Consider the following 12,089-nt stretch of genomic DNA (forward strand, 5'->3'; position numbering starts at 1 on the left):
CTGGGATTCACTAAGAAAAATGTGTACCTTAATAACAATGTTCTTTTGGTTTCTTAGATTTTAGATGGAACTCATGGGAATGCTATAAATTGGTTGTGTTTGGAGGTCAGCAGGGTACTTTGCTAGGATTTCTTGATTTTATGGGGTATGAAATAAAGATATGTGAGCTCGATGAGCACTGGAACAAAAATCTAGGGTCTACTGCTCTTTCATTTTATTTTATTTTTCCCATTATTGATTTTTGTGACTTCCTATAGAAAATTGGACAGGTGTCAACCTGTGAGAGAAATCTAGGGTCATGCCTCCTCTATCTTTGGCACTCTCTCTTTCTCTCTTTTAAAATATTTTTATTTTTCTATTTTGAAACAATTATAAGTTCACAAGAAGTTTCAAAGATATGTACATAGAGGCCTTATGTATCCTTCAACAGCCTCTCCCAATGGTAAAATCTTCAGTACACTACCACATTACACTATCAAAACTAGAACACTGACATTAATACAATCCAGAGCTTTTTAAGATTCAACACTTTTCTTTTGGCTGTTCTAGGCCCATTACATTTCCATATGAATATTATAATTATCCTGTCAATTTCTATTAAGAAACCTTTTTAGAATTTTTATTAGGTTTGAGTTGAATCTACAGATGAATTTGGAAATAACTGACATCTTCAATATTGAATCTTCTAACCGAAAATCAAAGTATACATCTCGATTTTTCCTTATGTTATTAATTTATCTCTGCAATTTTTTGTAGTTTTAACTGTGCAAGTCATTTACATTTTTGTTCAGATTTATCCCTAAGCCTTAATATTTTTTGAGATATTTTAAATTGCACTGTGCTTAATTTCAAATTCCGGTTGTTGAAATTAACTACCAGTCCACCCAAGGACTACCATTTGCTGAAACACTAACTGTTCTAATATATAAACTTCTAATATATAACTTCTAACATATAAACATACAATTGATTTGTGTGTTGATCTTCTATCCTGCAATCTTGCTAATCTCAATTATTGTCAAAGCCTTTCTTTTTTTTTTAGATCAACTTTTCTACACAGGCTCTCATGTGGTCTTTGACAAAGGATACTTTTACTTCTCCCCTTCTACACTAAATGCCTTTTGTTTTTCTTTTGCACTGGACACAATCTCCATTACAAAATGTAACAATGCTCACACTGGTGTACATGTTGGTGTTAGATAGTATTCTGCATGTAAACACTCAGAACAACTTCCAGCACATGTGTACCCACTCCTCCCCCCACCCTACACACTGGTAAAAACCATGTTGGGAGACTACATTTGCTATGAACATACACCCCTGATTTGAAACAAGACTAGGATACCCAGTAAGGATGTTTATTCACTGAAGTTCTGGCAGACTGAAGGCCATGATTTCAGACTAGAAATAGGAAACTTAAGAGGACTACATGGACATTGGAAAAAAGAACATGGATTGAAATTTGCCTGGCAGAAACCTGAAAGTTAATGGTCTTCAAGGTGCATATGAAGGAACTGCAGGAGGGAAGTGGGATAATTCACATCTCCACCAATAATTAAATGTAGCCACACTAGCTTGGAGGGATTTGAGGTGAGACATCTAAAATACTAGGTCATGGTGAGGGTTGGAAGACAAAAGAATGAATCACTTAATAGGAATGGCTGTGGGGAAGGGCTTGAAGGAATCATCCTCTCACTTCCATGTGAACCATGAACATTAAACATGGAGAAATGAGGAGCGGAGGCAGATCAGTTTGGGATGCATCTTCAGGGGATGTTGAAACAACAACAGCATTTGGTTTCCTCTACACCCCTTTCACCCCTCCCCCACAAACCCAGGGAGTTGTCAGAGGTGGTTCTTTGTGATGCCAAAGCCACCCTAGGACTACCATTGGCTGGGACACTGCCTGTATGATCAAACAAAGCTCAAGGATGTGGCTTCATCTTGCTCCCAGGAGGGTATATATACAGGGTGGGCAAAAGCTCTGGGACAGCCCACTGGAAAGCTTCAATACAGCTGTGGAAATCTGCACCCTAGAAGATCCTAGTATAGAAATTCTACAACCAACCATAATCATGGAAGAGCCAACTTTAAGCACCAATGGGAATGAAATGAAGAGCCCCTGTGAATCTAACAAAAGAAAAGTTGACAAGGTCAGATTGTTAGGTTTTGAAGGGAAGGTGAGGGTGAAAGAAAGACACACAGATAGGGGGCGGGTCAAACAGTAACACGGGTATACTGCAGACACCTGCAGAAATGTGGGGCCAGCTTCATGCCAGAGCCCACCGCTACATACAGGCCAGCGTACTTATAGGTATGGGTGTGAGAGGTTTGGGCAGTATAGCTTGCTGCTCGGCAGAATATTGATAAGATGTTGTTATGATCAGGCAGTTTGGCCCTTTTTCTGGTGGGATGTCATCATGGTGTTGCTTGGACCTTTTTCCCCAACAAGATATGATAGGGATGTTTTTTTAGATAGGCCTTTATCCACCTCGTGGTCAGGCAGTTAGGTGGGATTTTTCTCACGGCCAGAACTCCCGTGGAATGTTTCACTTTGACCAAGGTCTACAAAATAGAAGGGAGCTTACAAAAGAGTGCAGTTTAGACTGATATTCTTGCCTTCTACTTTATCATAAAAGGAAGAGGGGCGTGGTTGATTATCTGGCTGCTTGCTGCTGAATAGGGGAGCTGTATTCAGGGTTTGGGTTTTGAAGCAGTGGGTGTTGGACTTCAGAGTTGTTTTCCTGGAGGCACTGGTACCGGACTTGGCAGCGGAGAAGGATGGTATCAATGTGTTGCTGGGTGGCTGCCTGGACAGGGGAGTTTAGCTTTAGGGAGATAAAGAGGGATATGAAGGTGAGTATACATGGGCCGATTGTAGTATTTGGAGGAGAAAGATTAGGGGACCTAAGAAAGCGGCCCCCTGCTATCCCAGTGCTGAGTGCAGCAGAGATGTTTACTTCTGCTAACACTAGAATGAGATGTAGAGCCTGCTTAGTGTGTGTGGAGGAAGATGAGACAGAAGCTACTAAAGGAACCAGGATGGTCTGCTTGTCAGGCAAAATGTTAATGTTTAGACTGAAACACAAGGGTGCATGTTCCTGACCAATTGGCCAGTAGGCAGAGATAAGAGTTTGTGCCACAAAGGAAGAAGACACTGGGGGCGGACAGACAAAAGTTGTAGGTTATGGTGGCAAGTCATGAGAAGATGGGGGTTGAATTCTGCACAAACCCTTTGTTTTAACTTTTATGCTTTTCCAAGTTGAATAGCTGCCAGCAAGGGTAGGCCCTGTGAGGGCATGACAGAAAATGCTGGTGGGGGAGGAGGTGAAGGTTGTTTGGTTTTGGAGAGAGAGAGATAAATGGGTTTTTGTAACTAATAGTCATTGCGGTCCTGATATGGCAGAAGGATATAGGTTGCAGTTGAGGGAATTGTTTGTGCATTTTTTCCAGGGAGCGCTCTTGAGTTGGATACATGAAGAGCGGCTCTGGCAGAGAGGGGAGGGGTTGGTAAGAGGTGTTTTATGGGATCCAGCTTGTATCATGTTCAGTTAAGAGGCTGGCTATGAGGTGAAGGAGGGTGACAGCCCTGTGTGTGACAGTGTGGGTGGATCTGATAGATTGGGGAGAAAGGTGTTTAGCTGAGCAAGATTATAAACAGGTTTTGGGAATGAATTGGCCGAGTAGGTGAGATGCAGGTTTATTTTGGAGTGGGTTTACGTGGCCAGTTTGAAAGGAAGGGCTGTGAACTGCTGGATTTGTGTGGACAAACAAATTTAACAGTTGGAAGAAAGACGGGAGGGAGTGTGACTGATTTAAGAGGCAATGAGTTAGGCTGATGAAGGGGGCTCAACTGTTAGAGGTTGGGGGTGGGGACTTAGAATATTCCACAGACAAAGAGGGCAAAAGGAGAAAAAGGAGATTTGAGTAGGAGTGAAATTTTGGAAGGTGCCCTGCAGTCATACCTCCTGCATTAGTGTGGGAAATTGGCATGGGCTCTCCAGGGACATGGGGAAGGGACACCAGGAAAGATCTGAAATAAAGTAGGAGATAAAAGATTGGAAATTGGAGATGGAGACTGTTATGCACTAGGGCATTCTGGATTGGCAACTTCTGGAATTCTTGTTAAGTGCAGTGAGGTTGGTCCTGTGAGGGAGAGAGAATGATTTGGGGGTGAGGAAATTTCTAGATGTGGATCTAGTGCTCTTTTTAGTTTGGAATGGTGTATTCAGTGTGGGAAGGATGTTAGCTTTGCCACTGTGTGAGTAGTTAGGATAACCTGCTGAGGACCCGTCCACTTAGGTTGGAGAGGGGAGGAGGAGGAGTCTGCGACTCAGACCCAGTCCCCTGGTTGTAGGGACAGGGAGGAGTGTTTTGAGGATGGACTTTTGGGCTGGGGATAATAGGGCTTAGGCTGAGGGGATTTAAGGAAATGGCTCATAAATGCACGAGGACCATTAAGAGAAGTGAAGCCTGGGCCGTTTTAACCTCTAGGGAGTTTTTGTTTGTTTGTTTTTTAATTACATGAAGATTAGGGGAGGTAAGGAATATGGAAGGCCCACTTAATGTTTAGAGCCTTTGCCAGCTGTTGGTTAGCCTGTGAAACAAATGTTGTCCCATTGTCTGACTGAATCCAAGAGGGGAGTTTAAACCTGTGGATAATATGAGTGAAGAGAATAGAAGTGATGGGGTGTGCCTTTTCGGTGGTGGTAGGAAAAGCTTTTATCCATCCAGAGAATGTATCTACTATTATCAGAAGGTATAGGAATCATTTGTTGGGAGGCATGTGGGTGAAGCTGATTTGTTAGTCCTGCCCTGGTGTGTGTCCTCAGGCCTGGTGTGTGGGAAAGGAGATGGTTTGATAGCTTCCTGAGGGGAAGTTTAAGTGCAAAGGGAACATGTCTTAGTAATATCTTTCAGATTGGCAGCCATGGTTGAAGAATGTATTTAAGCTTTTAAAAGCTGGAGTAGGGGCAGTAACTGGCATGGAAATGGTTGCGCACATATAAAAGTACAGAAGGTTTTTAATACTTGGACAAGACACTTTCATCATTGAGGTAGAACTATATTTTCCTGAATGGTGCTAGCCCAGGCAAGTGGGGTTTGTTCCGTGTGGGTATATACAGGTTGTATGCTGGGAAAAATGGGTAATAATGATGAAATTTTAAGGGCTGCCTGCCAGGCTGCTGAACGTGTTTAGAAGTTTCCCTTTGTTATGGCATCTGTAGCCTTTTGGTGTCCCTTTCAATGGATAATGGTGGCCTTCGGTGGTAGGTTAGCCACCTCCAGCAGCTTGTGTTCAAGTTTCCTATTTCTTACGGGGGTTCCTTTTGTAGTTAGAAAACCCCTTTCCTGCCAGATTAAGGTGTGAGAGTGTAGGATGTACCACGCATATTTGGAATTGGTGTGAATGTTAACTCTCTTTCCATTTGCTAGGGTGAGATCCTGGGTTAGGGCTACTAGCTTTGCCTGTTGAAAGGTAGTATGGAGTGGGAGAGCATTGGATTCTAGGACCTCAATTTTGGTAATGATGACGTGGACAGCTGCTGGACATGGCTCCCTTAAAGAGCTTCCATTAATGAACCATGTAGGTGTTCCCCGCAAAGGAGCTTTTGAAATATGTTGGAAGTGGGAGGAGAGGAAGTTTAAGAGGTCCAGGCAGGAGTGAGAGAGCTTAGAGTTAGAGATATTAACAGGGAGGAGGGTGTTCAGGTTGAGAGTTTTATATCTCTGGAAGGTGATTAGAGGGTTACCTATGAGTAAGGCATGTACCTGCTATAAGCGGGATAATGGGAGGGATACAAGGGATTCACAGTTTATGAGGGCCTGTAGGTAATGGGAAGATGCACTAGTAATGTGTTGGTAAAGAGGGAGTTTCTGTACCTCTAAGGCCAGCAATGTGGACACACCCAAGATTTTTAGTCAGAGTGACCAGCCTTGGATGACAGAGTCCAGTTGTTTTGAGAGGTATGCAACGGCTTCTGGGGCGTCGCCGTATATTTGGCAGAGTAGTCCAAGAGCAAGGCCTTGGTCAGAATGTACATACAAAGTAAAGGGCTTAGTGGGGTTAGGCAGTCCCATTGACAGGGCCCTTAAAAGGGCATTTTTTAGTTTTTTTTTTTTTTAAGTGGGAGTTGATGGGGCAAGCTGGGTTCAGGTGTTTTAGGATGGTCCCACGTGAGGCCGTGTAAAGCAGCTTGGCCAGCAAGTCAAAGTTGGGAATGCACAGCTGGAAGTATCCCACAAGGCTCAAGAAGGAGAAGAGGTCCTTTTTGGTGTAGGGAAGGGGCATGTCCTGAATTAGCTCATTTTGTTGGGTTGGGATGGCCCAAGAATTAGGGGTTCGGAGAAACGCAAGGTAAGTAACCTGGGTTTGGGCTATCTGAACTTTTGTGGGTGACACCCGATATCCTCAATTATGGAGGAAGTTTAAAACCTTAGTGATGTGTTGGACTGACAGGTTATGGGAGGGACTACAGAGAAGGAGGTCATTGACATATTGGAGGAGGGTGCTAAAATGAAGGGGAAGTTCAGCTAGGTCCTCCATGAGGGCCTGTCTGAATAGGTGGGGGCTATCCTGGGGGCTATCCTGGAACCCCTGTGGGAGTATGGTCCATGTTAGTTGGGTGAAAGTGTGAGTATTAGGATTTGACTACATGAAAGCAAAAAAAAAAAAAAAAAAACGTTGGGAAGCCAGATTTAAGGGAATAGTGAAAAAGGCATCTTTTAGATCCAATTCAGAGAAGTGTATGGTAGATGGGGCAATATGGCAGAGTAAAGTATATGGGTTGGGGACCACCTAATGAATTGGTACCATCACCTGGTTAACAACTCCAAGATCTTGGACCAAGAGGCAAGATCCATCTGTCTTTTGGACAGCCAGGATAGGGATGTTGTAGCGAAAGTTGACAGACTTGAGAATTTGAGCTTGTTAAACTTTACAGATAATAGGCTTGAGGGCCCTGAGGCCAGCTGGGTTAAGGGGATATTGAGACTGATGAAGGAAAGTGGAGGAGTTTGAAGGGTTATTTTAACTGGGATGTTGTGTGTGGCTATTGTGGGTTTAGAAACGTTCCAAACTTTAGAATTAACAGAAGGTAATGGTGGATAATGAAGATGAGGGGGAGGAGAGGGAAGCATTTGGGTGGCAGAGTAAAATAAAAGGAGTAGAATTGTAGGAGCCGCATTGCATGGAGTTCTGGAATTTACTTAACTTTCCCACCCCAAGATAGGGGTAGGGCACTGAGGGATAACCAGGAAGGAGTGGTGAAGGGGGGTGTTGAATAGATTGCATAATAAAGGACCAGTCTGATTGTGCCTAGAGGAGATTTCATTGACTTTCACGATAGAGACAGAGGAACTGAGGAGAAGTCCAGAATATTCTGGTAAAACTGAATAACTATCCCCTGTATCCAATAGGAAAGACACGGGCTTACTAGAGACTGACAGTGTTATCCTGGGTTCTGAGGTGGTGATGGTGGTGGGGGGGTGGGGGCAGACTCCAGGCCCTGTCAGTCTTCAGTTAGAGGTTGTGAAGCAAGCAGTATGAAAAGTTTTCCTGAGCACAGTCTGACTTTCAGTGTTCCTTGATAACACAGATGGGCGAGGTTTCCTGGGTGTCCTGGGATTAGGGCAGGCTTTTGCCCAGTGTCCCTGTTGGTTGCACTTATAACAGGCTCCTGGCAGTGACTGTTGTAACACTGAGGACTTCTGTATGAATTGGGAACCCTGTTAAATGGCAGCTGCCAGCATTTGGTATTTAGCCTGGTCCTTTTTTGTGTTTTTAGTTCTTCTTCTCTATTATTAAAGACCTCAAATGCCACTTCGATTAAGTGTCTTTGGGAGGTTTGAGGGCCATCCTCCAGTTTTTTAAGTTTCTTTTGGATGTCGGGGGCTGACTGGGAGACAAAGTGTAAATGAAGGTGGATTTTGCCCTTATTGGTATTAGGGCTTTTGAAAGGCAGTAGAGGAAAAGAGCATGGGCAGCTTTATTTATGCCAGCTAGAAGGCATGATATCGTATGGCCTTGTTTTTGTCTGTCTACAGAAGTTGCCTGATAATTCCAATTGGTGTAAGTCCTGGGGACAGCTAGGGTCCCTATTGGGTTATGGGCAGCATGTTGTTGGTGGAGGGTGTTTGCATTGGCATAGACAGCCATCCAGATGCATTCCCTGTCTTCTGGGGAGAGGGTGGAGGAGAGCATGACATATGTGTCTTGCCAGGTAAGGTCGTAAGATTGAGTGGCATACAAAAATTCCTTGTGGAAAGAGATGGGATCCTTGGATAAAGGAGCCAAGTCTCTTTTTAAAATGGGAGAGGTTGGCTAGAGAGATGGGAACATGATCTCAGATTATGCTTTTGTCCCTCATGATCTCCTGCAAGGGAAGGGCTTTGGAAGGCCTTTGGGTGTATGCCTGGTTTCAGCACTAGGGGGGTGGGTGTGAGACCTGGTTTGTGGTGGAGAAGGAAGAGGGGATGGAGGGCGACAGTAAAGGGGTGGAGGAGCTAGAGCCAAAGGAGAAGAAGGAGGAAATGATGTTGGGAGGGGGACTGAGATAGGGGTTTTTTTAACCAGGCTGAAATTAGAGGAGAAAGGCTTGTCCTGAGGAGGAGGCATTTTTGCGGGTTTTTCATTGAGGAGGAGGATTTGAAAAGGGGGAAAAGATTGGCAGAGAGAGAGAGCAATCCATGAACGGAGATAAGCAAAGCACTTTTGATCCTTTACCATTGCATTAGAGAAAGTTTTTAGATTATGTTCAATTTGGAAGTTGAAAGTTTTGTTGTTTGGAGGAGGGGAGTGCATACCCCTGAAGGGAATGAGTATCTCCAGAGGGTAGTGAATACCCCAGAGGGAAGCGAGTACCTCAGAAGGGAGTTAATATCCCAGAAAAGAGTGAGTGCCCAGAAGGGGAGTGAATACCCTGGAGAAAAGTGACTACCCAATTCCTCCCAGGAGAATGGACGTAGGAGAGCTGGGATGTACCAAAGAGCTGTGGCAGCTCTTCACAGTCCCCTAGAGGCCAGAGTGGCTGGAGTGGTGAGCGTTCTGAAGGTGTCCCCTGAGAAGGCAGGCTGCGGTCACCTGGTGACCAGGGAGACCTCCAACTCAGTGCTAGGATTTTCTGGAGAACCAGCAGAAATAGAGAAAAATCTGGAAAGGAGGAAAAGGGAGATTCACCCACTAACTGGAGACTGGTGTTGGATGTAAGATCCAGCAATGGGGGTGATCCTTACTGGAGCCACCCAGAAAGGGTAAGGAAGCAGAGGATGGAGAGTTTGATCAGGACCTAGAGGTCAGCCCAGGACTGGAGAAAATGAGAGAATAAGGAGAACGGGGCTGGGAACAGGTAGTCCACTCAGGATATGGAAGCAGGCTCAGGTCTAGTTTTTGCTGCTTGCTGCCTTCCAGGATGCAAAGAAGACTTACCTGGTAGAACTCAATCCCCATCCCGGGTTTTGGCACCAAAATGTTAGGTTTTGAAGGGAAGGCAAGGGTTAAAGACACACAAAGAGGGGACCACTCAAACAGCAACACAGGTATATTGCCGACAGCTGCAGAAGTGGGGGACCAGCTTAATGCCAGAGCCCACTACCACTTACAGGCTGGGGTACTTACAGGTATTGGTGGGAGGCAGCTGGGCAGTATGGGATGCTGCCTGGCAGGATATTGATAAGATATTCTTATGATCAGGTGGTTTGACCCTTTTTCCTGTGGGATGTCATTGTGGTGTTTCTTGGACCTTTGCCCAGAAAGATATGATAGCAATGTTTCTTAGTTGGGCCTTTGTCCACCTTGTAGTCAAGCGGTTAGACAGGATGTTTCTCATGGCCTGAACCCCCATGGAATGTTTCACTTTGACCGAGGTCTGCATAATAGCAGGGAGCTTACAAAATCATGCAGTTTGGAGTAACACAGATGACCCTACCCATGCTCCTCTTCTTCCCCATAGATCCCTACCCTATGATTCCACCTTGCTCTTCTCTGGCACAAGCCCCTTCCTCAACCTGCATTCCTTCTTATAAAGCCCCCCTTGCTATCTATTCTCTACCTCTTCATCCAAAATAACACCATTCTGGCCTCTCCCTGTTTTTTTACCAGAAGAAGAAGAATCTGCACAGAGCCTCAGCCCCTGAACAGAGTTTGAAAGAGACAGAAAAAGCAAAATATCCAACATTAGTGTTTTACTACAGGAAGGATAAGAAAAGAAATTCAAATCAACTGGAGAATAACCAGCCTACAGAGAGCTCCACTGATCCAATCAAAGAGAAAGGAGACCTAGACATATCTGCAGGATCTCCACAGGATGGTGGGCAGAATTAGTCCAAATTGGACAAATCATCACCACTGATGGCGATGATTACAATAAAATCAGTTTGAGGAGCTGATGACTGAGTATACCTCTGCCTTTCTTTCTGATGGTGGGGAGGAAGGGAAGGGAAAAGATAGGCATTTGAGAACGGAGGGATATGAGATCCTGTAGCATTAGCGGACAGATCCACAGGTTAGCCAGACATTGTAAATAAAGACTGAGGGAGGACTGATTCCTGGAGACAAATTTTCTTCTTAAAATTTTATCTCACAGGAGAGGAAGAAAAGGATTTGGTGCTCCTTGGAGCACGTGCATGTTTAGAAGAGCACATAAGATCTGTATGGTATGTAGGTGACAGTGACACTCTTTCCAAAATGAAGACATCAAAATCACCACCTTCAGGCCACATACCTCAGAGTGGTGTGTTTTGTAACTCACCCAATGCTGTGAGCAACTGAAGGTCCTCAAAAGGAACAAGAACCTCACCCTACAGAAAGTAAGACAGCATGCCACACACAATAAAATAATGGTGTTTGGAGGACATGCTTCCAATACTAGGGCACTTGTTAAGAAACTCTAGGTGGAGCAGTCGCCTACCAAGTGTGGGGCACTGGGAGTGGCCTGTGTCTACTGCAGGCAACAAACAGAAGCATTGTCTACAGGGAATTTTAATACAAGAATACAAGTAAAAGCTGGTATTTTTATCACCACTTCCATACACCAGCATTTCTATAGAATGTCAATGATTAAGAATTCTTCCCCTAGAGACAGAGCTTGCAGTGAACTGAGATGGCACCACTGCACTCCAGCCTGGGCGACAGAGTGAGACTCTGTCTCGAAAAAAAAAAATCTTCCCCTAAAAGAAAATATCATTTTTATTGGAGGAAATACAATAGAGTGCTTTTGGCATCAATGTAGAGGGCTGAGTTGTATTCCTTGAGTTAATTGCTCAAGACCCTCTCCTGTTTATTTACTCATTCACTCTCCTTTATTTCCATGGCCCAGTTTTATTCCCCTTGTCTTCATTGGCAATCATTGTAATGCATTTGATGTGTATCCTTTTCTTTGTATGAGTGTCAATACCTGTTTTTTTATTGTTTGTGGACATTTGTTTTCAATGTATATATCCATTGTCAATACTTAATATTTCACTCAGGCCTGTTTTTAAGATGCATCTATGTATGTCTAATCTGTTCCTCCCTTGTCAGATATATTTTTATATTATATAAATTTAAGAAAGATATTTGGATTTTTAATTTTTGTACCCACCTTCTGGTCCATGTTTTGTTTAATTTATACCTTAGGATTACATTTTCTTTCAAGTGACTGTAAATAGTATCATGTGTTTAATTTTTATTTCCACATGTTCAATGTTAGTATACAGAAGTGTGATGGATTTTTAATGTTTATTTTAAAGAAATTTTATTTTGTATATTTGAGGTTTACAACATGTCATTATGGGATATATATATAAAGTAAAATTGTTACAATGGTAAAAATGATTAGCATACCTCTCTTCTCACTTTTTTAAGTGTGTGACAATAGCAGCTAAAATCTACTTATTTAAAAAAATTCATGATATAATTTCATTAGCTTTAGTCCCCCTGTACATTAGATCGCTAGACTTGTTCATCCTACATATCTGGTATTTTGTATCCTTTGACTTACATCTCCCCATTTCTTCTCCCACCCCCAATGTTTCATTCTCCACCTCTGTCTATTGGACCCCTTATTTATATAGTCCACATACGAGATCAGGTAATCTTTTTCTTTCTGTCT

The 12,089-nt window shown here is 43.5% G+C and overlaps 1 protein-coding gene across 1 annotated transcript; it reads left to right on the top strand.

The window, feature by feature from the left end:
* Positions 1-1,988: 1,988 nt before the first annotated feature.
* LOC100989822 (sperm protein associated with the nucleus on the X chromosome N4) lies at positions 1,989-11,309 on the top strand. The gene is made up of 2 exons (XM_003816812.5): positions 1,989-2,153; positions 10,100-11,309. Exons 1-2 carry the CDS (start codon positions 2,076-2,078, stop codon positions 10,319-10,321), a joined length of 300 nt encoding a protein of 99 aa, XP_003816860.2. The 5' UTR covers positions 1,989-2,075; the 3' UTR covers positions 10,322-11,309.
* Positions 11,310-12,089: the final 780 nt, after the last annotated feature.

The sequence above is a fragment of the Pan paniscus genome, chromosome X (genome assembly GCF_029289425.2).
Source record: "Pan paniscus chromosome X, NHGRI_mPanPan1-v2.0_pri, whole genome shotgun sequence".
Taxonomy (NCBI): Eukaryota; Metazoa; Chordata; class Mammalia; order Primates; family Hominidae; genus Pan; species Pan paniscus.

What these genes read in the sequence shown, in the direction of transcription:
- LOC100989822 (XM_003816812.5), top strand. Translation starts at nt 2,076, where the DNA reads ATGGAAGAGCCAACTTTAAGCACCAATGGGAATGAAATGAAGAGCCCC. An exon ending in ACAAAAGAAAAGTTGACAAG is followed by an intron (nt 2,154 to 10,099) that starts GTCAGATTGTTA and finishes TTTTTTTACCAG; the next exon opens with AAGAAGAAGAATCTGCACAG.